Source organism: Aythya fuligula, chromosome 1, assembly GCF_009819795.1.
Source record: "Aythya fuligula isolate bAytFul2 chromosome 1, bAytFul2.pri, whole genome shotgun sequence".
Taxonomy (NCBI): Eukaryota; Metazoa; Chordata; class Aves; order Anseriformes; family Anatidae; genus Aythya; species Aythya fuligula.
In genome coordinates this window covers 21,473,424-21,500,916 of record NC_045559.1, presented here as the reverse complement: position 1 = coordinate 21,500,916, position 27,493 = coordinate 21,473,424, and the positions used below count along the sequence as shown (strand labels likewise).

Below are 27,493 nucleotides of genomic sequence, written 5' to 3'. Positions count from 1 at the left end.
CATGGTCGATGTTACAGGTTAGGGGAAGGATCTTTGCAACAGCATTGCTAGAATGAATGGATGAAGAGAAGTTAAGCAAAAAAAATGTTGCAGAGTATGAAAGACTGTCAGAGGAAGATGACGAAATAGCTGTTGGGAATGAAGACACTGTGGGGTTTGCAGCTACAAAACCAAGGGATGTCAAGAATTCAAGAAGTTTCATGAAAGAAAGGAAGAAGGGAAGGAAGGAAGGAAGAAAGGAAGGAAGGAAGAAAAAAGACAGGAGAGCATTTCTGAGCATTGGCCATGGAGACAGCACTGGAGAGCCGGGTGAAGGTGGCTTTGCTGGAGCACCGGGATGGAGCGCAGCCCGCAGGGGACTCCTCCCATCCCGTTTTACTCTGCGTGTTTTCCAGTTGTTAAAACAGCGTAGCAACTGACTTTGGAAAGGAAAGGGAAGAGGGGTGGTAATCAGTGGAATCGAGGTTTGTGTTTAAAAAGTGTCTAAGAGAGCTTTTAGTGAAAGATATTGAATCAGAAAGGAAGCGTTTGTGGGGAAGGATAAGGAGGGCTGAGAATAACCGGGGCTGAGATCTGTTGGTAGGGCACCGTCACTAAGCCCACGGAGTACTTGGAGAGCAGATGAGAAACACCCATATGTGTGTGAGGAGTGTGGTGGAAGGAGCTGCAGGGAGGGTGAAAAAAACACAAGCTCAAGAAGTGGGGAAGATCACTTTGTGTTTTGCTGGTTTTAATTCGGGAGAAATTAGTGAGACCTTCTTGAGAGGGCGGGGAGGCATGAGATGGAAAATTGATGAGGGCCACAAGACATGCCAGTTGTGGCAGAAAGCAAGAAATAGGGAATTACAGCCTTCTGTGTGGTCATAATAAAATAAAAAATTCTCTGAGGAGGGTCTCTCCCGTCTCTACTTCAGCATAACTTGTTGTAACGTGCACCTTCCTGGCCGCATGGTATAGCAGCAGCATGTCTTACTGCTTTCCCCTCCAGCCATCACAGCTGATGGTGGCTGCAGTTGCCCAGGGTGCACAAGCCCTTTCCAGAGTCTCAGAGCCTGGTTGCTTCCACAAAGCTTCCCGAAGAGCTGTTTGCAGTTTCAGAGCCCTGAGCTAGTCGGTACCTAAAAGCCCGTGTCCTACTTCTGGGTATAGGCTCGGGGGAGGCAGGGCGCTGCAAAGCCCCTACGTGACCTGAGAACAAAGTGCTAACGTTTAATATTTTGGCCAGCGTAGGGAGAGAAAACAGGAAATGCGAAGGAGAAGTGGGGGAGGAATAGGAGAAAGAAGGACAAGAATGCAAGTCAGATTTAGTCTGTTTAGATTTATGTAATATATTTGAAAGCATTAATGTTTCTCATATTAAACCTTATATCCACATTACCTGCTAACATCTCTAGCTGTAGGTTCTGAGCCCGTAATTTGTAACTACGTGGCAGCCTTCCCTAATGAAATGCCGAACAGAATACAGTCGTCATTAGCATTAATCTGGCTTTGTGGCAGTTGACTGATTTTCTTGCTTAAATACCGGCACTGGGCTTACAGGCTATCTAAAATACACGATTATTTTAGTATCCGTGAGTTGGCTACATGTGCTGAGGAGGCTGACAGCTTCTGACCCCAACCTTTTGTATGTTTTTCTCGCAACGGTAATTTTATATGCATCACTCCCACTGCTATAAGCTCTACTGGCGATAACTTCACCTAGAAAAGTGTGACTGCACTCCTCTAAAGTTATTTGAATATTTAAGTCACTGTGGAGACACAAGAGACAGACCAGAAGATGAAAAAGAGCTCATAGATTCGGGGGCTGATACAGCATCATTATTACTGTGTTATAACATTAAAAAAAGATTGGCAATGCCTGTAAACAAATGGAGAGCAATTATTTTTTAGTACCATTGCAATGCCTGCCTAAGAGTATGCACTTGTTTTTGTGTTGGTTAATGAACAATTGTGTCGCATCTATAATAGATATTTCCTGCTTTTATATTTAGATCTGGTGGTAAATTAATCTGAGATAATTGACAGTGATTGAACTAAAGCCAAAACAATTGATGGGAGTGCTCAGCGCAGTGTGTTAGAATAATATCCAAGTGATAGGATAGAATTTTACAATGCAATAACCTGACACCATCAAGGAAGGTTTTCTTCTCTAATGGGAGATCAGCGCGTTGTTTCAGAGGTGCCCATTACTCATCCTCCCACCCTTTGTCTTGTTACTGTCTCCTTTTTCTCTGTGGGTTCCTTCCGATGCACATACGTGTTGTGATTTGTGTGGTTTCGTTAACAAATATAAACTCTGTACCACAAGTCTGGCTCTTGGGGGTGGAAATCACCAGTTTGAAGTTGTGTGAAGTAACAAAACCTTTATAAAGAAGAAACGAACACACCAGTTACTGGATTTACTTTGCTGCTTAGCTTAAGTTTACTGTGTGGCCTTGTTCTGCTGTTCTCTTGCTGCACTGCCAGTAGCTGTTACGGTACATTTTCTGGTGCTGGGTAGATGCTGTGTGTACTTTTTTTAAGACTACTGACAGGTTGGCAGGGACCTCTGGATGTCCCCTGATCCAACCCCCATTCAAGCAGGGCCACCCAGAGCAAGCTGCCCAGCACCACATCCAGGCGGCTTTTCATCCCTAAGGAGGAGCCTCCACCACCTCCCTGGGCAGCCTGTGCCAGTGCTCAGCCACCCACACAGCACAGAAATGCTGCCTGGTGGTCAGAGGGAGCCTCCTGTGTGCCAGTTTGTGCCCATTGCCTCTGGTCCTGTCCCTGGGCACCACTGAAAAGAGCCTGGCTCTGTCTCCGTTGTACCTTCCATTCAGGTATTTATATATACCTGAGGAGATACTCCATACTATAATAATTGGTAGACCCATTAAAAAAAAAAAAAAAAGAGCTTTATTTAAAAAAACAGATGAGCAAGATCCTGGAGAAGACCCAGAAGACAAAGATCACAAAGTAAACCTTGCAAACAAAACCCAAAAGCCTTGTTATTCATGTGACGACTTTAATTAAGTGACATTTGTGTGAGCTGTAAAAAGAGCTGTCATTCACTGCAGTTGTGAGGAACTGGGCAATAGAAAATGTCCAGGACGGGATTCCTGTGTGTGTCCCTTTCCTAATTTACTTCCCAATGCACAGTGCAGTAAGGACTGTCTGTGGTAGTGCTTATGTGCTCTGCATGCTGACCTCTCTTCTGTTCCTTCCCCCCAGAGCTTGCTCACATACACCCTTCTGCTGCTGTTACCCATTTTTTTTTAGGAAATCAGGATGTTACTAGGGGACATTTGGCCACAAGGAGGTTTATGTCTCCTGTGATGAAAGGAGTCGAAGAGTTTGTGAAAGGGAGCTTAGATAAGAGCTCAAGGTTGTGGCTGTACCAAATATGTGGCAGATATTCTGTGTACTTCCATTTCATTTTCTGGATGTTACCTTCTTTCTTACCAAAATTAAAGCTCTGCTCATGCGAATCTGTGTTTTGAGCATGAATTACATTCCATTTGCTTTTGTTTTTTCCCCTTATACTTACATGCAATGGGGAGTCTTCACTTACTGGAGGAGTGTGGCCCCTGGATTGACTGGTGAAGGAAAGAAACTCCTGTGTTGTGCTGCAGTGAAAGAAGTAAAAACAATAGCCTCAAACATATGTATCCTAGACCTAGTAGCATCATCACATGGAACAAATTTAAGGATCCACTCGTGCATTGTATTCCCTCCAAGTTTTGTGTAGGGTGTCCAACCAGTTGTCAAACTTGTGGTGCCATAGGGGTAACAGCCTCCCGAGCTGGGACACTGAATTGTATAAAATAAATCAGAAATGTTAGTCTTCTCTGCATTTTTTTTTTACTTAATCCAAAAATAATCTCTTAGCATAAGAATCTCTTGGAATAGTTATTTGTACAGATACAGTGCTCCCGCAAACATAAAATCACTCTCTGCAGACTTACGGTTGTCTGGGGTGATGGGGTGTTACGGACAATCAGCTGTTAGAAGCTGGGAGCTCCCTGCAGGGGCACCATCCTAGCACTACACGTGATCAGCTTGGGTCATGCCTTCGTCTTGCATCAGCTAGACCTGAGCTCACTCCCGGAATGAAGAGAACTTACTGGACCAAACACTTCATTCAAGCTGAGCCTTTTCCAGGTGTCTTGTGTAGTATTGTGCCCAGCTAATGAGCCCTCCCAGAGCCCCAAAATTAGTGAGGTCAGGGACAGGACCTGCTGATCCCATGAGCAGTCTTTCCTGCATCGCCTACTGGAGTTTACGAAGTGGGACATGAGTTGGCTGCATGCATGGCTCGATAGGTTGGGCTCCCACAAGCAGCCCTCCAGCTGCTGAGAGAAATCTGATCTAAAGGCTAAATAGCTGTAGCTGAATAGTGTGCTCCTAATCCTAAAGCCCTGGAGGATGTGACCGGGCAGCACACGAGTGGTTTGTCCAGTATTACCGGTCCACAACCACAGGGGATAAACTGACCATGGACACTGAGGAAATGACTGTATGTACAGTCAATATTTATAAACAGCAACTACTAAAACCCATGCCCAAAGTCATGAGGTTAGCACGAAACCTGGGCATTTTGCCTTCTGAGTTTCTGGGCTGCGTAAGCTTTGTTTGTTCAAACTTTTCTCTGAAAGCCTACGAACAGGAGAAATGTGCATATAAATAGAGATTCTTCTTTCATCTAGTGGGACGTCAACAGAAGTGTTAGACGCAGGAGCTGACAACGCTGGAAAGGTATCTCTAATTTAGGCACTGATTGAAAATTACATCAAGCAAAAGTCTCCAATCTGTCAAAACGATGCCGTCCCTGCAGGGAGAACATCGGCTCGTTTATATCCTTGATCTTGGAAAGGACAGGCAGCAAAAATGCCTGGCGTAACTGCCTGGGGTTCTAGGTCAAGAGCAATCATGTCTAAAAGGGCTATTGCTAAGATTGATACAAAACTGTTCCTGGTAAAATAAAATATAGTTCGAATTGTGTTTCTTTTTGTGTTGCGATAGGAATTCTGTCTAACGTGGTGTTCCCACATACTGCTGAGGCATGAGGGCGTGCTGCTCTGTGGTAGTGGTAGAAATACCGACAATATGCAATTAAAAACTCACTTTCACTGTTTTCTATGAATGAAGTGTCGAGGCAGTATCCCTTTGCAAGTATCAAAGTTTATCTCTGTGGTATTATGCCGTCCAGCTACATGAGATAATGTAACCATCAGCAGCCGGACACCCGAGGATAAGTAACCTGAGAGAAACTCGGGTAGCAGCAGGTGAACCGCTGGGAGGACGCTTTGTGGCCAGGTGGAAGCATTTGTTACACAGCTGGCTTGCCAAAGGAGCTCCCAAGGACCCACAAGAGTAGAAAATGCCTTGCAAAAGGAAAAGGAGCTGTGAGTTTCTGGCAGTTGTTGGGGAGATGCTGCAAAGGCCAAGCCTGACAGGGAAGTGCCCTCAGTTTGAAGGCAGAGATGGGAAGAATGTGAGTGCCGTGCATTGTAAGGTGAGGGTCTCCAACTCTTTTTTTTTTTTTTTTTTTAATAACAGTATGCCTTTGGCTTGTTTGAAGGAGCTGTTTGGGCTCGTTTTCATCAGCAGCTGGCCGCAGGCCCCAAAGGAAGGGTTTCTGGTGGCACCAGGCAGAGCTGGGCCCTCAGAGCTGCCATGGCCAGCACCAGAGGCCTGCTGTCCGGGGAGCCGGTCTGGAGGCCAAATGCTCTGAGGAAAATGGCACAGAAAGGGACACAGTTAGTCCTGCTGCCTAACAGCTCACACAGGGGGTCATGAGGGACTCAGGGGACAACTCAGATCACAGCTGTGATGGTAGAACAGGGAGAGGGAGAGACTGAGTCCAAACTCAGAGATGGGAAGAAATGAAGGCAGCAGCCTGCTGCCTCCGAGCAGAGGTCACAGACACTAGCCGCCCTTGGATCTGAGAAATAAAAGAGTCCTAACAAAGCAAAATCTATTGTTTTGAATGCTTCAGAGTTAATAACTTGAATTATGATGATGGTAAATGAGGAAAAAGCTTGAAGGCATTAGCTCTGATTATCACTCGCCACAGTTCCTTGCCTGTGAGGGAACGCGTTTAAACCAAGACCGCTCCTGGCCTGTTCAGCTGCGGTTCATCATTTCCCATTGGAGGTCAAATTCAAGTTTCTGTTTGCTTTTGTGTTTTTGTTGTTGATGTTGTGGGTGTTTTTGTTGCTGTTGGTCCTCATGTGTTTCCATCCTGGGTCTAAAAAGCTGCTGTCATAAGAATTACTGAAAGTGGAAAATAGTTTATACCATCTGAAAGCTTTGCAGCCTTGAGTCATACGGAGGGTAAAAAGCAATCTGTCTTAAAGATCAGCAGTTTTTAAAATGCTGAAACCCACGTTTGACCTTAGAATTGGGAGGAAAGGGATGTTTATCATGATAATGGGATTTAAAGCCTAATTCCTCCTAGCCTTGTATAACGTACACAGTATTTCACAAACCGGTACAACAGTGAGTGGGAAGGCTTGTGAACTGCCAGAATAGTTGAGATGTTAAGCACAGATTGCTGTTTTGGGCAATTTTATTTATTTATCTGTATAAACATTTCCTTTTTACTGGAAGAAGTTAGAATGGATCTAGCAAGCATGTATTTCTGAGGCTCTGGTGCTCTCCATTGGCTTCGTTGACCAGGATTACACTCATGACAATTTTGTCTCATCTTTGTTATACTAACAGCGAAGCATTGGCTTCCCTTTTATTTCTTCAGATTGATATTTGCAACCTTCACATTGTGTTTGTGGCCACTCATGTGGTATTTATCATGTCTTTATTGTCAGTTCTTCTTGCACCATCCATTCCTTGAGCTCCTCCACACATTTGAGTAACAGTGTCCTCATATCCTGAATAACTGTGTCCCTACCCTTCTGTCAGAACAAGTGTCTTATCACGTCCCTTCCACCTCTCCTCAGGGTGATACGGGTCTTCTCCTACTTCCTATGCTTTCTTTCTTCTGCTCAGGGAAAGCCCTTCCTGAGGTGCTCTGCAAAGCCACAACTCTCTACACCTTTAAAACTTCCCTGAAGATCCACTTCTGAGATGCTTGCAAGAAACTAGCTAAGTAACCTGCTTATCTATTTCATTTATCTCGTGAGTGACTCACTCCTTCCATGGTGCCTGCAAGAAACTTGTTGATTAAATCTACTTCCTCTTACTCTGTTTTTATTGAATAAAACACTGCTGGATTGTGCTCTGCATTGGCCTTCTGAGAGATTCGGTGAAGTCTAAGATAGCTGGATCATGATCATCTTTTTGATGTCACTGTTCTTGCTACCCATGTGTTGTTTGTATCTGGTTTTGCTTCTCGTTAGAAACACTGCCTTGTCCTCTAGCTGACTGGAAATGAAGAGTTTCTGCTGCACTTGGCTCTTCATGACTTTCTGGTGGACCAAATACGTGTAGGAGTCCACCACCTTGGAGCTGATTGTAGGCTTGGTGCAATAGTTTGGGAGCCACTCTAGGCAAGACAGATCTTTTTGTCTCTAACAGGTGATCTTACTGCAATTCTCAGGAGTGTTTTAAACACTGACCATGAGGAGCTACTAGCATCTAGTGTGCCTATTGACCATTGTCATCCTGTACTGTGCATTTTTTCATGTTATTTAATTTTCAGTGTTTTGTAACTCAAAAATGTTCTGGAAGATGAATACGCGAGGGTTCTGTGCTTGCTAATGCTGTTGCTAGCAATTGCAGATAGTGTTGTCTACAGTTTAAACAGAATTTCTAGGCATTAGAATTGAACAAAATTTTAATTTAATGAATAACAATTTAAAGCAATTCTTTCTGTAATATGAGAAAGCAGCAAACTGAAGAGAAAATAGCAAACTGAATATTTTTGTAATCATACAGTTTAGTGTCATGAAGTAAAATATAAAGGGATTGTTTCTATTCCTGTGCTACATTGCAGACTGTATTTATCTGTGCCGTGTTGTATTTGTCATGTCTTGTAATGCACAAAAACCACCAGTGGGTTTCCCTTTCCCGCAAATGCTTACGTCTGTATTTAGTGTCCTCTTCCGTGGGACATCTCCATATGTATGAAGTTAAGCACGTGCTTTATGTCAGCAGGATCTGTGGGCTGCAGTTCAAGGCATGTACCTGTTGTTCATTTGTTACTGGCATTTCCCGAGGAAACGTGATGGGAACTGTCTTTGAATGCTCATGGTTACTGCTGACTAGCTTCCCCCAGTTGCAGTCCATGAGCAGAAGGTAAAAGAGGGCAAAGGAAGGAGCAGGAATCCCCTGCAGAGTTTAAATTTGTCCAGAGAACTACAGTGAACTAATGGAGAGCTTTGAAATAGAACATGCCTTCAACATAGACTTTTTTTTTCTTGTAGTTCAGCTTATGATACCAAAACAAGACAGAAGGTGGCAGTAAAAAAGCTTTCAAGACCTTTCCAATCACTTATTCATGCAAGGAGGACCTACCGAGAGCTTAGGTTGCTGAAGCACATGAAGCATGAGAACGTAAGTGAAGAGTGAGTGCTTTTCCTTCTGATTTTTATGACACAAGTTTGTAATATAGGCTGAATTTCAATTAGGTACAGTCTTGTTAGGAAATATATACAGCTCTCTTTCTGGCTACCCAGAATACCTGGACCTAGCTATCTCATCTGTAGCAAAGTCACTGACTGTAAAGTAGAGGCTTTCAGTAAAAAGCTGCCTTTTTATTATAAAATGATCCAGTTTGATCTTGAATATCCAGCTAACAAAATCTGAAACAAGTGGTCCTACTCTTCTGTAACTGAAGTAATAGAGTGTTCTGCTCACTGCTGTTGGATGCTAATGAAACATGAGTCCAGGAAAAGAAGAATACCTCAAACATGCTTTTGCTGAATTTGGATTCTACTGAGAAATTAAGACAGATACTCTCATTGAAATTAGGGACAGTGTAATAGCTAGATGAAAGATAGTGGAACATCAAGCCCCAAACAATTCAGAACTTAGGCCTAAGTTTATGAGACAGTTTATTTCAATGAGAGTATCCACTTGCTTAAAAGTAACTTGATGAATGGAGGCCTGAATAAAATGCAGTGGATAGAAAAGTATCATGCAAAAGGGATGCTAAAATGTTAATTAACAACAGAACAAGATAACCTGTGAAATTGTGCATAATATTAAGTATAGTGAGTATACAAACCAACTTTTTTGTAGTGAGACATTACCTTTCCTGTCTTTATCTCTGACCATCTAAAGTCTTGTTCTACTTCTTGTAATTAATACATTCTTTTAATTAGCCATGGAAATAGCTGCCTCTCTACCTGCACAAACCACCTGTTGTTTGCAAGATGAACATGTGTCGTGTATTTGTACGCTTCCTGTCAAAAATTCTAAGCACTGTCAGTACTAATTATATATCACTTTATGTATTTATAAAAATAAAATGTCAATTCTCTTGTCTTTCAGGTTATAGGATTGCTAGATGTTTTTACACCTGCAACATCAATAGAAAATTTTAATGAAGTGTAAGTAAAATTTTAAAATAATTCTGACTAGTTAGTAACTAGGTACCTCTCTAGTTTTAAAAAGGAAGAACATACTTTTCCAATAGACTTGAAGCCAAAGTTGGCTTTGTGTGAAGAACTTTAATTGTAAATCTTTTCACATTTTTTCCCTAAAAGGAAAAGCAGGAGAGCAGGCCTCATTTTCTTACTTTTTTAAATGATGACATTATAGCTGTCTCATAAATGGGTTGGTTTTGCATAAATAGCAGTAAACTTAGAACTTCTTCAGTTCAATTATCTGTTAGCTGTAGATTATTTTTTCAGTTACATGGGATTGTTCAGGAATGCAGGAAAGTATCCTGTTGGCTAACTAAAGCAAGGTAAATTTAGGCTAGATTCCTGACTAACCTAGGGCTGGTTGTATTTCGGTGTTACTCAAACAGACCATTTATACTGAGTTGCTCTTGGTTTGCATCTGGGATAAGCAACTAGGTAAGTAGCTTAGAAGAGAAAATAGTAACTAACTTAAAAATAAAAATAAAAATTGTTGTTGGTGATGGTGGTATTATTGTTATTATTTTATTATTTTAATCCATTAAAATTATTGGCCAAAGTTCCTTTGTCTAGAGGGCAAAACTTCACAAATGAGAACTGGGAATGGTAGATGCATACTTTTATCCCAATGCTTTTTTTGGAACAGAATCAATATTTCTGCAAAATTTCTCAAAAAATAAAACTTCCAATGAAGGTGGGGAAAGAAGTTATACAAAATGCTGTTATTTCAACCAATCCTATGTTAATTTCCATCATCAGATATTCCAGTGCCTCACAGAAGCTGTAGGTTTGATGTCCCAAGTTCACACTTTTGTGTTGGGTGAGACTTCCTATTAATCTCAAGACATGAGGCTACACTGAACTGCTGTAACATGTCATGGAGAAAACACAGTTAAAAACTTTTAATGTACCATAAGGATTTTTCTTTTTCTTGACATTAAATCTCATAGCTGTGATGCCATTATTAGAGCTCATAGCTGACTGGTGGGACATAAACCCTGTATGAGTAGAAAATGGAAAAGGAATCTACATGGGAGTGTGTAGTTACTCTTTGGATGTGCTGCTCTTACAAGGATTTCCATTCTGCCAATCTTAAATGAGTTTTTGTTTTTTTTTTTTTGATTTCTTATATAGGGTCTGTTTTGTTTTCGCAGGTATCTTGTGACAAATTTAATGGGTGCTGACCTGAATAACATTGTGAAGTGCCAGAAGTTAACAGATGACCACATACAGTTTCTCATTTATCAGTTACTTCGAGGTCTTAAGGTACTGGTTGAATACAAGGGTATTAGAGGCAGCAACCAAAATGTTGTAGTAATGACTGGTTCATTGCAGTGACAGTGCTTAAAACACTTCTGTTTGTGTTAAGAGCGCACAGATAGCAGCAATTGTTTCAGAAATTGTTTTTTTTGCTTACCAGAAATAAAACCCCAAGCCTGCAAGTGCTGACATGCACAATGCATGTGAATATTTCCCTTAAACATTAACTGTAGATCAGTGTCTATTTAGGCTACTATTGAAGGAGGTTCACTTGTCTTATGGTCTCTCATGTGAGCAGTGTGTTTTAGACATTTCCTCTTTCAAGAGAAAGTAGTGAAAAATTTTCTGAAGAATGTGAAATTGATAAAGCATGATATGGTAAGTAGTTCACATTCATGAAAGACATGAGACAGTTGGAAAAGCTACACCTGTGATTTTTGTAGAGATCATCATGAGTGAAAAGATAGCCAAGTTATCTGGGTTTGTTGGGAAACTTTTGAAAGTAATAGTTTGTCCTAGCAATGTACAATGTTACACACAATCACATAGGATTTATTTTGCCTGTAAAGTCATTGTTTCCTTTGATCATAGCTGTTAAGATGTATAATCATAGCTGTTAAAATGTATAATCATAGCTGTTAAAATGTATACAAGTCAGTAACATAGGCAATTGGCAAAGAAATGGTAGCAAAATTGTCTTTCTAAAGAACTAAAATGTTACCATCTTCCAGACACTAAACATAAAAGTGTCTATAAATAGGAGAAGATTTTAAAAATGCTTCCCAGTACTAGGTGATAAACATTTTTTAGACCTACATTGAGAGTTCTTGTCCAGGTATATGCAAAAAGAAAAGAAAATTCTGCTGCTTTAGTACTTAAATTTATAATATTTGATACTTTTGACATGGAAAATTAACTGCATGTTTGAAAGCAAGCTGGGATAAAAGGCTCTGAGATGTAGTTACTGTGTGGTTTTGAGCAAGTCACCTGATGCTTGAGAGGGTAATTGCTATTCATGCACGTGGGTTCTGTCAATTTAAGTGCAGATTTTAGTGAATAAGAATTGCAGAGCTGAGCCCTTAATTGCTTTGTCACATTTACTTAAGTTAACAGCTTAACTAGGAAGATGGATTCCAGAGTTAATTATCCAGCATGCGGTTTTGAATGTAAGAGTACATTGCATCAGAGCTAAAAAGCAAGAAAAGTTGTGCTGCAAAGTGAATTCTGAATTTCAGAAATGCACTAGCTTGTTTCCAAGGGGAGGGGTTGATTGTGGTTTGTCTCTACTGGAATTGAAAGTCTCACATCTCAGTGGCTGAACATTTGATCAGAGATAAGTCCTTGTTTACATCTAAGCTGGGGTCATTACAACTTGTATTCTTATATCCAAGTACGCTCTGGACTCTCTGGTCCAGCAGCACCCATATAGGTTTCGAGCCCGGCAGAAGCCTTCTGAGCATCAGGAGCATTAGCTTGGGATGGAGCAGTTTGGCAGACCGCTGAGCTGGCTGCTTGGTGCTACCTACAGCAGCTGTTGTCTCAGCAGAACCTACACACAGCTAATTCTGTTACAAGCTGTGTTCTAGTTTCCTCTGCTGTTCACAGCTATTGTGAACAGCATTTAAGTGTGTCCCTACCCTGTTTATAAACAGTGCATAGGTTTGGAATTAAAAGAATGCCATTTCGTTTTCTTGGGGTTTTTCTCCAGTTGATATACCCATTTTACAGGTAATCTCTGCTCCTAGGAAAAAGATAAATTCTTCTTTAGAGAATGGAAGAGAATGTTTTAGAGCACTTACTGATCCTTGTAAGATTATACAGATAAAGTGGCTGTTGATCCTAACAATTGAACTATGGGCAATTACAGAGTAAGTAAGATTTCCTCAGTCCTTGAATTTTAATATTTTATGTAAAATAGCAAAAACGCTAAACATTGAAACTGTGCTTCATGACCCTGCTGGAAGTGGATCTGAAGCAACACTGTGTCCTAGGTGGTTTTTCTAACCACTAACCTGTCCAGGGGTGCACCTGCAGTCAGTGTTCATGTATGGATTTATGTAATCTAGGAGTCAGCTCCACTGCTCTGTAGACCCCTGACTTCACTGAGATCTCAGCTGATCAAAATGGATGCCTAGATAAGACTGAAGTAAATTTCAAACAGGTCAGAAACTTTTGACAAAAGAATTATCGAGGGTGTTATTATTTATAATAGAATCTAGTGTTCATGGCTACCTTTTTTGAAATATCTATCTCTGGGTAAGATACAGCAAGTAGGTTTTGAAGTTAGGCGTATCTCCATTTGCCCTGAAAATTTAGTGCGACATAAATCTTTGCTGTGTACAAAACCATCAGTCCCAGTAGCAAAAAGATAAATCAAGTGGCTTAAGTCTTTCTTCACCTCTGACTTCAAACCTTACCTTCTTTTTTTTCCCTTTTGTGTTGCAGTATATTCACTCAGCTGGAATCATCCACCGGGTGAGTTCATCCATTGCTATAATAAACGTGAATGAAGCGTGTCCCTCCATGCATCAAACATGTTACCAAGACATAGAATATATCTTGAAAGGTTAAAATGGTATCTGACAAACTGTCTTTGTTCTGGTACAGGACCTGAAGCCCAGTAACCTGGCTGTAAATGAAGACTGTGAGCTGAGGGTAGGAATCATGCTGTTGTGATGAAGAATGTTGTGTTACCTTTCAATATGACGATTTCCCGAGGAAACACTAGCTGCCATTTTTGCTTCTGATTCCAGTAATTTTGTGTGTTTGCTAATGCTGCTCCCCTGACATAAAAAAAAAAAAATGTTTCTATGAACATGTTTTCCTCCAAATGTTAATTTATTATCAGCATAAGTATCTTTGCAAAATGTTCATCCCTAGTTCTTCACAGATAGTACATAGGCTAATCATTTGGCCCATGAGACAGTACTTAATTGAGTACATCTTGAAATGTTGACCTATGATATCTACATCTGCCATATTTAGATGAAGCCATGCAGCAGCTTTCATTTTTATATCTACAGAATGCACAAGCTAAATTAAATAGAAATGGTATGAGAAGATACCGGTATTACTGCTTGAATCACCACTGTAAAAAAAAAAATAAATAAATAAATAAGCAAAATACTACAATCCACACTTCTCAAGTACTATCTCAATGTATATGCCTATATAAATACATAGCATTCTGTATCTGTATGATACACTATCACATAATAAGCATGAGACTCTAGAGAAAGAAGGGATGTCTTCCAGCTTTCTAAGCCTTTAAACTGAAAAATTAGTAGTTTAGCATTTTTCTGTGACAGCCAGAAACATCTTTCTCTCTGTCTGAGATTCTGATGTAATCACTTTATTCCAGTTGCAAGGGATTTAAGAAAAGATTCCAAATATTATGAGAACAGGAAAAAAAAAAAAAAAGGAAGAGTACTGAATGAAAGCAATGCAGTTAGATTCATGTGCTAATCCTAATCTGTTGTAAGAAACTGGAGTTCCTGCTTGGTTTAGTGAGAGTTGCAGATGCTAAGCAAATGTCATGATTATCCTTTAATGTTTTCATGCATGTATGTTCCACATCTGTGAAATTTTATGGTTCATCTGGTTCTGATCAATCCCCTCTGAAATGTGTGCTGTGCTTTTGTACTGTAAGAGACTTTTAATCTTTTTTTTCCTATTATTGTATTTGTGCACATCTCTTCCTAGCATTTTTTACAACATTCTTTGCTTTGTTTGTATTTATAGCTTTACTTCCTCTGATACCAAATTATTTTCTAATAGAACAAACTAGTGGATATTTCCAAGTACAAGCAAGAAGGAAATAGAGTCACAAAGAAGGAAAATGTGTGTGTGCATACACATTTGGTAGAACACATCAGCTGTTAAAGAGAAATATTGCTGAAACTTAATAAAGGCATTAGTACTCAGGTTTCAAGCCTTTATTCATGCCTTATTTACCTCTTGCATTTTTTCAAGAAAGATAATGCCTTAAATGTTTATTAAAAATAAAGATGTTAATTTATTATTTATACCTTAATATTTTTCCTTAAGCTTTTTATATCTTTAAATTGGATTATAACAGCAGAATTTTGAATAATGCTTTTAAAATTTTCATGCTCCCCGTGAAAAGGATTTGCCGGCAGCTTAATAAATAGAACTGGATCTCATTATGGGAGGTTGTGGCTGATCTTAGTTCATATTTCTATTTGAAGAGATACTAAATAGCTTGGATGACTGACTTAAGCTCAAATGGTACTCTTTCACAACCGTATCTCTTAGAACTAGGAATACCTTTTTGCTCCATAATTAGTGCTGCACAGACTAATCAAAAATTGGAAAGCAAAGAAATGAGCAGAAAAAAAATTAATTGAAGTAACTTCCTGTCGGTGTAAACTTAGCAAGGGAGAGCATATGGAGGGTAACATTCTGCCTTCGTGCCTATGAGTAATATGTGTACCTAAACAGAGCTCCGTTGTTTCAGTGGGGGAGTTCTACCGAAAACAGATGGTATGTGATTTAAATGTACCTCGTTACGCAGGATATATGTTTCCCTCCTAGTGCCATCAGAACGCTGCGTGATTTGGGCGAAAGCTACCTGCATGCAACAATGCCTAGACAGACACGAGAGGGAAACAACAGAACTTCTGGGGGTTTGTGATTAGCCTGCATGGTCTTTAAATGTTATGGCTAGTGGCATTTGTTGTTGGCATTTTATACAAATGTTCCCAGTTGACAATGGTTCATTTTTATAGCAGCGGTGCTTCTTTTTATTAAATAAATGCTGGAGGAAAATTGAACTTGAGGCAAAATGCAAAATTTTTCTTAGAGGACAAAGAGCCAGATTCATCACAATGGAAGTATCTTTATATAGATCCAGAGACTGCACATAGCAGAGAGAGCAGATGAGTTCATCCACAGTGTTGTGGTTTTACCTCACTGATAGTGAGGTGCTTGGACTGCTGGACAAACTCAGAAATAGCTAATGGGGAAATAAGCACCTATAACAAAAGTAACGAGGGATTTATTTATTTTTATTCTGTAGATTTTAGACTTCGGTTTAGCTCGGCAAACTGACGATGAGATGACTGGGTACGTCGCAACAAGATGGTACAGAGCTCCAGAAATTATGTTAAACTGGATGCACTACAACCAAACAGGTAGACTGTGAAAACTTTCATTTCCCTACAGCTGTATATAGTTATAAATTTAAACTTAGGGTCAATTCTACTTCATGATCTCTTTGATTCATCATACACATTTCTCTCTCCAATTTTTGGCAGTTGACATCTGGTCTGTTGGATGCATCATGGCAGAACTATTGAAAGGGAAGGCCCTATTTCCAGGAAATGATTGTATCCTTAACACAAAGCATAAAATACAGCTGTAGAATTTCTTCTCATAGCTCAAGAGCTTTATTAGTCTCTGTTTTAAACACATTAAAACCACAGTCATTTTTCAGATGTTCAGCTAGATGGTAGCTGTGCTTCAAGCTGTTCAATTGCCTGATAAGTGATACTTGGAAAAATCAGTACATCTAGTTTTCAAGAAACAAGATATTTTTGCTCTAAAAAAATATTGTCTACAGTTATAAGATTACATCAAATAAAATTGTAAAATAACTTTGATTCTGTAGGGAAAATATAATATGCTTTACAAGTTGTATATGACAATGAAAATTGCACATTTGAATGTTTTTAATCTTGAGAGTAAAATAAAACAGATTTTTAAAACTAGAAAATGGGGATTTTCCTTTTACCAGTTCTCAGATTAGTAATCTAGCCCAATTTGGTATAATGTGCTGTTTTCAGAAATCCTTCATATCATTTAAACATAAATGTGCAATTAAGTCTAACTTTAAGAATATGTTCAATTGGGATCTAGGACGGGCAAGCAATATTTTGCATGCAATGTTCTCACATACAGGTACACCTGACAGAGATTCACGTAGTGCAATAGAGACAAAAAGAATTTAATTCTCCAGGATTAGGTTTACATAGGTATGAGCTGATATCATTCAATGGACTAAAACGTAATTGTCTTGCTTAATAGTTTTAAACATCTTAACCATCTACATGAAAATTTGTGAACTGTTTAAACCCAGAAGGATTGTGTTGTTGTTTAATTTTATTACACTGCCTTTAGTTTTCCTGAAATAACATAGATATCGATCAACTAAAGAGAATAATGGAGGTTGTGGGTACACCCAGTTCTGAACTTCTGAAGAAGATATCATCAGAACATGTGAGTTCACAGCTTCATTCAGCTAACTAACTTTTTATCATTCCTCTGTCTAATTGTACATCACTGGTTATGTTACAGAGATATCTGATTTGGAAATGAGCAAACGCTTCAAGGTGATCTCTTTTTTTACTGCTAGAATGGCACCATTAAAAATGTTCTTTGCAGAGGTATCCAAATGCCTTGACTGTCAACTGGATTAATTTTAATAATTGTTCGCATGCACTCCATTTTTCAAAGGGGTTTTGCAGTTGATCCTGACGATCGTTTATTTTTCTGCTGTACTTATAAGAAAAAAAATCAAACTGATGTTCAGCTCTATTATGTCTCCAGTGATAACTCTAATGTCTAACAGCTGCATTGTAAGTAATGAGATGTGGAGTTGATTGACAAAGGCACGTAATGGGCACAGCATAGAAATTCAGATAAACAACACAAAAAACTCCTGAGCTGAAGCTGTTTTCTTAAATGTTCTCTATATAGACCTCAGCCCAATACTGATGGCTACTTTTCAGCTCATGTTTATATTGATGGGCTTTCATTGAACTTAATGAAGATATCTTAGTTGTTTAAGTAAACAGACAGAACGTGAGCCAGACCAACACTGTATTTCTTGAAGATCCAAGCATAATGAAACCTCATCAGCACCAACCAATACACAGCCCTAGAATTTGTGAGTACTGAGCACTTGAGAATGGCTGGGGCAGGAAGGGGATCAGTCCTTGCACCAGGGGGTTGGATCAACTGGCAAGTCTTTAACTGTGCTGTTCTAAGCATAGGACCTTCTCTGGCCTTTATATGTTATTAAGGCTTCTGCAGTAAAGCATGCAGAATAATGTATACAAATGTGTGATTTGCCCATAAGCTGTCAGTTTGTGAGATTTTTGATTATGAGATTAAACACCTTAAATACTTACTGGAGATGGTATCTGATTTTGTCTTTGATTTCTTGTCTAAGCAGACCTTAGGGATCTGTAGGGGTTCTGGAACTGCTACACTGGGGCTATTTATACGTTTAGAGTATATGGAGAACCCAAAAGCCAAGTTAATGAATGGGAGTGCTGCTAGGTCACCTCCAGGCTGCTTATACATATTTAGAGGAGCAATGTCAAAGAAGATTCATACCTTGCTTGGAAATACTTGTCTTGTGTATGGGAGTGTCTGTTCCGTTCTTTCAGTCTCATTCTTCTTTACCTTGTAGTTTGTCCTTATAGTTCAGATGTTACTTAATGCTGCATGTAGTCCTGGACAATTTTGTTCTGTTCCTTTAACAGCAAGATCAGAGGTTTTCTGAAATGTTAAGCGTTAAGATATTGTCAGTTATCAGAAAAATGGGAACTGAAAGGTCAACTTCATGGGATGTTTCAGCACAAGTTATTGAGCTGTTTTGTTAGTTTTTCATGTTAATACAGGTTTAAACTGATCACATTTCATTATTTTCAGATAAATTTAAACATTTAGATTCTATTAGTTGAGTTTCTGTGGCAAGTATGTAGGCAGAGTTGACAGGTTGGTAAGTATACTTTAGCAAGTCTGTGTTGTTTTCAAAGAACTTCTGGATAATTGTGGAGTTAATTTTGACCATATCTTGTTCAGTCAGAGTTGGATTAGTGATGTTAATTGATGTCAGCACAGAAAAAAATAATCCGCAAATTCACAGATGTTTGTCATAAGATAACTGTACTTCTTATTTCTACCTAGTCTGTACCTTCCAGGCAGGAATGTGTGAAAGCTCTCTTTTGCTCTGCTGTTTGTACATACATAAAAACTAGTGCCCGAGAAACTGACTTTCTAGCATGCGTTTGCTACCTTTATGAACTTCAGGGGCATAAAATAGGTGGAGTGAATCCCGTGTTTGACCAGTCTTTAAATATCATTCTCTGCATGACTGGCTACAGCTGCTAAGAAAAAAAAATCATCCTTCTAGAAAGCCTTGTCGTCAGCCCCTGTAGTAAAATGGGAAAATGCTAATAGAGGTTTAACAGGTTGGAGACACAAAGCATGAAGTTTTACTTCCATTAGGACAGGAGCCTCACTGAGATTCTGAACTATGTCACTAACAGTAGTCTACAATTTTATTAGAATATGCTAAATCTTCTAAAAAGCAGAAAAAATAAATGGATCTGTCTTGTTAAAATAGAAAAATTTAACAACGGAATGTGCTATGTAACAATTTAAAATATCTTTATATCATTTCGTAGTAGCTGCAGAAATTAAGATGATGGCAGAGAGATCTGTATGGGAAACGGGATCTGTTTCCTAAATGTGGCTATACGTGTAGATTGTACTGATTATGTCTTAGAGCAACCTCATAACGTTCAGAAAGGAGAAGTGCAAAGTCCTGCACCTGGGCAGGAACAACCCCAGGCACCAGGACATGCTGGGGGCCACCCGGCTGGAAAGGAGCTTTACAGAAAAGGACCTGGTCCTGGGCAACCTGCTCTGGCCCTGCTTGAGCACGGGTGGTAGGATCAGGTGGCCTCCAGAGGTCCCTTTCAACCTCAACCTGTGGTTCTGTGAGTACGTTATAGTAGCTTCATAATGCGCTGAGCTGAATGCTGAAGATACTTCTCTACACTTCTCAGTCTGGGATCTAACTTAAAGCTCAGTGCAAACAGCTGCATTTTCTTTGCTGTCTTCAGTAGGCCAAGGATGTTTAGTAAGCCTCCTGCAGATAGGCAAGCCTCTTTCTAACATGCCTGCTAAATGTGCAGGGAGGCTGTCCCTGTTACACAAACATATTTTAAGAAGACTAAGGTTTGTTCAAAGACCACCTGTTTTTGTTTGTGTTGTTTCCTTGGCGGGGGTCTTCTTGTTTGTTTGGTTTGGTTTTACTGATTTAGGGTCAGTCATTTGCCTCTTTAACTGTTCTGTTTTCAGAACTCCTGTTTGTGTCTGTAGCCTTTAGGATCAGCATTCAGCCTCTTCACTTACTGATAAACGTTTATTTATCTACTGCATCCGAGAAATTCTTCGTTTATGTAACATCAGGCTGCACACTAACATTTGGGGGTCAGGTAGGATTGTAGGCCTTTCCTACTGGAGTTTGGGTGAGCCTTCCACAGCCGCAGAGACAAGGCAAGTTATAAACTGTTAAATATCTGAGGATCTGGGACTATCAGGCTTTGTTCATTGGTTAGTGAAGCTGCTGTTCAACAGAGAAGGGGGAGAAGGGAAGGAAGCAGGTTGGATTATACCACATTGCTGAGGGCAACTGGAAGATGATTTAGGTTGCAGTTTTTGGCTGAAAGCTACATGTGTTTCCTGGGGATACAAACCAATGAACCTGTATGAACAGGTGAAAACAGAAGTGCTAACATGTAACCCTTACAGGAAGGTATACCTGTTTGAAACTCTCTGGCCTAGTAAGTACACACATGAGTAACTGGTTAGAAGGTTTCCCATGTATAAGAAATATAATGAGTGTTATTTCTGATTTTTTTAGAGTTGGTGTTGTTACTCTTGGGCAAAATTTAACCTCTGTGTATGTTATGTATCTTGATTTATTCTTAGGCAAGAAAGTACATAGAATCTCTTCCACATATGCCTCAACAGGACTTGAAAGCAGTATTTCGTGGTGCCAATCCATTAGGTAAGAAAGATAGACTGATACAGTTTAAATCTTTCACTAAATATGAACTCAAGTCTACATTTGCTATGTGATCCGATATAATAATGATCGGCACTGTGAAAAAATATTCTTTAACTTTTTGTCCTGTGACTGTTTTCCCTTCATGAAGCCTGTGTCCTTTTTTTTTTTTTTTTAATTTTATTTTATTTGGTGGAGATTACAGGAACCTCCTAATGGAAAAGGCTGTGGATGAAAACAGTCTGTGGATGAAAAACAAAAGCAGGCTATATATAGCAGGAATAAATAAAAAAAATGTCACAGGGTCTAAACTAGAGGCATCACTTCTGGCTCAGGAAGGCCCCGAGCTGTAAATTGCTGGCAAGGAGTAGAATATACCAGGAAATGTAGCTGTTTGAATGCCTTTTTTGTGTGTTGTTTCTGATGAATTTATTAGCCATTGTTGGACACAGGATGTTGGGATAGACAGACCACTGGCCTGATCCTGCACTACTGTTTTTATGTCTAGCCAGTTGGATCTGTCTGTGCAAAAGAGATTTTTCTATGAACCATTTGTGACAAGGCAAAGAAGATGCTTGAGTCACTTGAGTGACTTACCACAGTGCTTCGTCTGTTCCATCAAGTGTACATTAAACATTGTATGGAGGGAAGTATTTTGAGTTAAGGTATTTTGAATTCTTTCTGTTTATTGAAAGACTATTTAATTTTTACTAATACAAGTAGTTGTGAAAGCTTTCTTATCACAAATGGATTTTATTTGCATGAGGTCCATGAGTACATGCTACATACTAATATAAAGGCCAATTAATGGCAATCCTTATATGAAAGCACTAAAAATCATTTTTATATATCTTAAACACAATAAACTTTCAATATAAAACCAAATTCAGAGTTACAGATCTCTCCTATATCTAGTAGTCTGCATCTGTTGACCTTAAACCTACGTACTTGATGCTAAGCTTTGGACTATTCATCTGGTGATTTCTTTGCTGCAGCTAATTGAAAGCGTAGTTGTGTATTCACCATTTAACGTTACTTGAGCTGGCACTGATCAGGTTAAGCACCTGCTGCACAACGCAGGATGTTTAAGCACACAAAGGTGTTTTCAAGATCAAAGCCTTGGATGTCTGAAGAGGTGAATCAGATTTCAAATAGACTATAGTGAACCAAAGTGCATACCACAAGCAAACAAGAAGCTTCTTCCAGCTATGAAAGTTCTACTCACAGTATAAAAATCTTCAAAACTTGTTTGTTATATTGTCTATGTTTTGTGGTTTGTTTGTTTGTTTTTCCAGTAATGTTAAATGATTTTAAGGTGCAACTAGATTTTTGTGCAAACAGTTGCCTTCTCTTTTACTTCTAGACAGCGTCATGACATTAATCTGAGTTTCTCTTTTTCCCTTAGCTGTAGACCTTCTTGAGAAGATGCTTATATTAGACAGCGATAAAAGAATTACTGCCTCAGAAGCACTTGCACATCCATACTTTGTACAGTATCATGATCCAGACGATGAACCCGAGGCCGAGCTGTATGACGAGTCAATAGAGAATAAAGAGCGAACCATAGATGAATGGAAAGGTAACAGAGAACTACACAAAGTAATTAATATGTACAGCAGAACAAATCCTTACTGAAGTGACAGTTTTGTTCTGTTTCTAGCCAGAGCAATTTGAACTCTTAAACCTCGGGAATACAAGATAAGTCCACATGTGTGTTTGTGGGAGTTGAGGTGGAAGAAGTTGTGGTTTCTCTCAGGATTTTGCTCTCATCCCCCACTGTTCCTCTATCAACTCCTCACTGCCTTTTCTGTGGCAGGCTTAATGGTATCTAAAAGCTGATGATAGGTACTATGTAACAACTCATTCTATCTGGCTTTTAATTTTCTAGACCAGATCTTTAGCTGAAGTAACAGTCCTAGGGCAACTGACAGAGTTTGGGACTCCAGCCTAGCTTTTTTCAGCACCAGAAATTAAAATTGTCCACATATTTGTATTTTGCTAATCATTTGCCAAGTCACTGAGAAAATAGTTAAGCCATGCTCTTGATCTTGTTTGAGATGAGAGCCGATGATTTTACTTTGGAGTGGCACCCCAAAACCCATCCTTGGGAAACAATGCAACAACCTTTTTTTATTAGTTAATTCCATGCTTGCATCATAATCATATTGCACTATGGTGTCACGGAAACAACATGGCTAAACACTAAGTTTGCAAGGATACTTGAAAGTACAGTCCAATTTCATCATTGTCTAATGAGGACATATTACAGTAAAATATCCTTACTAGACATTATAAATTAAATGAGTAATGTTCTGGAAAACTAATTACTCCTGTTTATTGATAAAGCCCTTTCCCTAGCTTAAGATAAAATACTCATACAATCACAGAGTCGTTGAATCATTAAGGTTGGAAAAGACCTCCAAGACAATCTGGTCCAACCTACTACCAGTGTCACCCACTAGACTGTCCCTAAGTACCAGGTCCAAACTTTCCTTAAACACCTCCAGGGATGGTGACTCCACCACCTCCCTGGGCAACCCATTCCAATGCCTGACTGCTCTTTCTGAGACAAAATTTCTCTTAGGAGAAATTTAAGTAGTCTCTAAAATAAATGTTCTTCTGTTTCTGTGTGTATATTCTATAACTTTTACTCCACAAAGGTTTGATAAAAATGTATTACCACAGTGAGAAGGTTTATGGTGACAATTACTGACCTCCTATACCTTCCTCATGCCCTTCCACTGGCTTTCTACACCTGTGCCATATTTTATCCTGGGTGTTGTGGAGGAGACTAGTAGACTGACTTCTACTGCAAATACACCTTAATGAAAGATGGGAAATGGGTCATGGGTGTCTCTATGATAAAACAGCCTCCCAGAACACTGCAAAGGGTTTTCTAGAATCCTACTGGGTCTGTACAAACAAGGCACCAATTACTCTCTACATGTGCTCTCCTCTTCAGAGTCTGGCAGCACATGACGCCTCACATATATCTTGTGTATGAAGCAGCATGTTCAACTTGCTTTTGTACTCACCAGTGGATGATTTGTTTTCTGCTACTTTTTCAGTTGACTGAGTCTTTAACAGGAAAGTTTAACAATTTCCGATTCATAAAGACGATTTCTGTTTGTGTTGAAACTCTGCAAAAATTATTTCAGGAACAGTCTTAGCTTAACTCTTTCTTAACTGAAGTGATGAACTGGAGGTGAGTTACCTAGGAAGGGCAGCATATCCCACTGCAGAATCATGGTTTTCTATATTATTGTCCTTTTGGAACTACAGGTGAAATTCCTTCTTTATAGAGGACAAAACCAGGCCTGAAACAAAAATCTAAATACTGTGCTCATGCATGCAGGACACGCAGCTCTTCCTCCTGGCCATATTTTCAGCTTGGGAAAGTAACTTTGTATTTTCAAGTACAGCATGTGCCACATTTAAGTAAGCCGACATTAAAGGTCACAATTTGCATAAAATGTTTGTATTGTTAATGAAATATTGAACCGTTTTCTGAAGACATCAGTGGCATATTTCTCCTCTTCTGTTCAAATTAAAAGTGGTGCTTGATCCCAAGAGGCACTGAGCAGCCAAAGTAAAATGAGATTTCAGGCACTTTGTCTCACACATTAGGCACTTCAGAGTTTCCTTGACCTCTACTGCACACTGCTGAGGTTTGCAGCCTAAGCTCATACATTTTTTCTGACATGTTTAATCAGTTAGATAATATTTCAAGATGCAGAGGCCAAGAGAATGCCATTCAGAGTTGAATTCTCTGCTCTCTCTCTCTCCTTAGCTGCTGGTTCCAATTCTATATATCTCATCTGTACTGTTAGCTAGCTAGGTGGCATGAGAAAGAGTAGAGAGCTTCATGAACACACAATACACAGCCACCAGGAATAATTTATAACACAGTCCCAGGCATCTGATTTGTGAGGGCACTGGCTTACTCAGAGTTCAGCCAGGACCACTCTAATGCACCTGGCTGCCTGTGACTAGATGCTATTTAATAGCTGCAGATCGATCACTGAGTCACCTAACAGGTCGTTCAGACTCAGGGCTCCCTACATGGAATTTCTTACAGGGAAATTCTTCAATTGTTTAGTGAAGCTGGCATGCTGCTTGTTGTACACCATGCTACAGCATAACGTAACCAAAGGGTAATCAAGACCCAGCCCTAAGACTTGTACATACTTCCCTGAGCAGAGCTAGGTCCACTTTTATGTTTATTAGCTGTCTCTGGCAGAGCTTTTTAATAAAAGAGCTAATAAACACAAGTTTGGTATGATTTAAAGATCAAAACAGATCCTGAAGTAATGTATTGTTGGCCATTTATTTATGTGTGGACAGGGAATGCATTGTTGGCCACTTATTTATGTGTGGACAGGGTTTAGTCCTTAAAATACACTAACTTGAGAAAATACATAGGAGGAATCTGCTGACAGCGTATCCCATTGCTGTGCAAGGTGCAAAACACAAGGTGACTGTCAGCAAGAAAAGATACAGGGCTCCTCCTGGAGCAGGGTAAAATAGCAGTGACTCCATGTTTCTAGTTAAGCCTTTCTTGATGGAAATAGAACTGCTGCGTGCTTGTGAGACAAAAGAACATTTTGTCAGAGGACCTTAAAATTAAGCTAGTTACAATAAAATACAAAAAAAAAAAAACACCAAACCACCTAGATACAAGGCATTAGTACAGAATTGCACATGATTTATGTTGAAGGCAATTGACTGAGCGATGATAAAGAACATTCTCTGCAGTTAAAAGTGCACATTTTAAAACCTGTTTGGGTGCTTTTAAAGATGCCATTTTGCATTACATTTTATCTCCTATTACGTCATTTTGTCAGGCCATCTGACAGCATAATTGATGTTTCCATTTCAGGGCCGATGTGTTTTAGTAATTAGGCAAAGGGGACAGGCATGTTTTACAATAATAGCGAGTCTCATTTATAATCTGAAGTTAACAGAAAGATTCTTTGTGAATTCAGTCTGGGTTTGGATCTAGAATCTGCTAAGGCTGGAAATACAAACTACAAGTCACGTGCATGCATTAAACAGTTTTGTCTGGAATACTTTTCTTTTAAAGAGAAACACCACATAATTCTTTTCTCTCTCTTCCCCCCTCCCTACAGAACTTACCTATGAAGAAGTGATTAGCTTTAAGCCACCTGACCTAAAAATGGATAGCCTGGAAATAGAACAGTAAATACAGGCAGCTGTGTTTTGCCTTGCTGCACTATGGAGACTTGAAATATAACCATACAATTTAACCTGTGTTCAAACGTAGATTTTACTATCCAAAGATGTTGGAGAAGATGTGGAAAAGCAGATGCATTATACAGAAGCCAGATGTTGTCTGTTTTGGGGTTTTCTTGCCTTGTAATATGAATGTATTCCCAATTCATAAAGGGTGATAAAGAACTTCTTCGTTCTGACAAAATTATGCACTGAGTTCTGTTCAACCGTGTTTTCTGCATGTTTCATCTTATCAGTTGTATTGCCAAAATGAAGGTGACGTTTTAAATTAATTTTAAAATTGTACATTTAACGCATGAATGTATACAAACATAAACATAGAACTCCATACAGGCGATCCATTTTTTTCTGGCATTAGCCTAGTTTTATCTGTCCGTTTTCATTTTATTTATAGTTAGTGCCTTTATGAAGAGAGGGCGTGGTAGTGAGATAGACAGAATATGCATAGGTAGTCATATCTATGGTGGTCTTACAAATTTACTGGATGTCTCTCAGTCTAATACCAGTTCAAAGTCAGTAAAAAATAAATCCCTGTCTCCTGTTGCCATTAAAGTGTCTGTCCTCATTCTTTTCCCTATACATATTTTTATTCTGCACAATCCCAGTTTGTGACCGTTTTAATTCTTGCTGGTACCCCTAACCTTGCCGTTGGTGGAGAGCTGGTGAACTTGCACAAGTTTCCAGGACATCTCTAGTTTTCTGCAAACTTCAGCAAAAGCAGTCATAGATCACAGTGCAAGGATACTCAGTCAAGTTCACACCTTTGAACTCAATGTTATTCATTATCTTCATTTAGTCCTTGAGAAAACGGTCTAAAAATTGCCATTGGAAAACGAGACAAAAGAAGATTTAAGAATAGTTTGCAGATCTGTGAAACACAAAATATCCATCTTGACAGATTGTCTTTTCAAGCAAAATTTTAAAGGCTTTCCAGCTCTGAAGAGCTGGAAAATTAAATCTTAATTAATAAATTGCAGGATAGACCGCATACTGAGTTGTATTAAAGAATTTAATTTATTATCTCAGTTCCCCATTGGAAGCATAATACTACAACAGGAATATCCTTTGGCATGAGGCGTCTTGTGGTTTCATTGCTGTGTCTTTCTCACATCCTAGTGAATCATGGTTGCACAAACTAGTCAACGTTGTTCATTTTTGTGTCTTGTTCTCACTGTCAAAGTCTCATTTTGTAGATGGCTTTTTATATTATTTACGTTTTCTTCAACTTTTGTCATTAAGACCCAGTTGTACAGCTATTATATGACCTAATGAATTCTACTGCATTTATTTACCTTCCTCTGTATCTTTTCTATGTAAAAACAAAACCTTTTTCTTAATAAACAGATTTAAAAAATCAAGTCCAAGAGCTTTTATTTTCCAAACATACTTGATGTGGTATTGCTTGTCTTCTCGAAAAGCAGAACTAATCATTCAATCTACAAAATTTGCTCCTCATGTGTGGTCTAACTGGTGGGCTTTTGTTGACAATGTTTGCCAGTTACCTAATACTCACCTTCAGTAGAGTGCAGCTGTTTGGATTCAATGTTCTTCAAGGCTTATTAACCTGAAAGTAAATGCTTGCATGGATTTATCGGGAGTCCTTTGAATTGCTGTCTGGCTGTCATTACAT

General features: G+C 39.2%; 1 protein-coding gene across 1 annotated transcript in view; it reads left to right on the top strand.

The window, feature by feature from the left end:
• MAPK11 (mitogen-activated protein kinase 11) overlaps window positions 1–27,204 on the top strand; it is a 32,309-nt gene extending 5,105 nt beyond the window's left edge. The window contains exons 2-12 of the mRNA XM_032188534.1: window positions 8,367–8,496; window positions 9,436–9,494; window positions 10,682–10,793; window positions 13,233–13,262; window positions 13,395–13,442; window positions 15,826–15,940; window positions 16,064–16,135; window positions 16,945–17,024; window positions 20,535–20,613; window positions 22,016–22,189; window positions 25,740–27,204. Coding sequence (XP_032044425.1) covers window positions 8,367–8,496; window positions 9,436–9,494; window positions 10,682–10,793; window positions 13,233–13,262; window positions 13,395–13,442; window positions 15,826–15,940; window positions 16,064–16,135; window positions 16,945–17,024; window positions 20,535–20,613; window positions 22,016–22,189; window positions 25,740–25,813 — 973 coding nt within the window. The 3' untranslated portion in view covers window positions 25,814–27,204. The remainder of the gene's footprint in view (window positions 1–8,366; window positions 8,497–9,435; window positions 9,495–10,681; window positions 10,794–13,232; window positions 13,263–13,394; window positions 13,443–15,825; window positions 15,941–16,063; window positions 16,136–16,944; window positions 17,025–20,534; window positions 20,614–22,015; window positions 22,190–25,739) is intronic.
• Window positions 27,205–27,493: the final 289 nt, after the last annotated feature.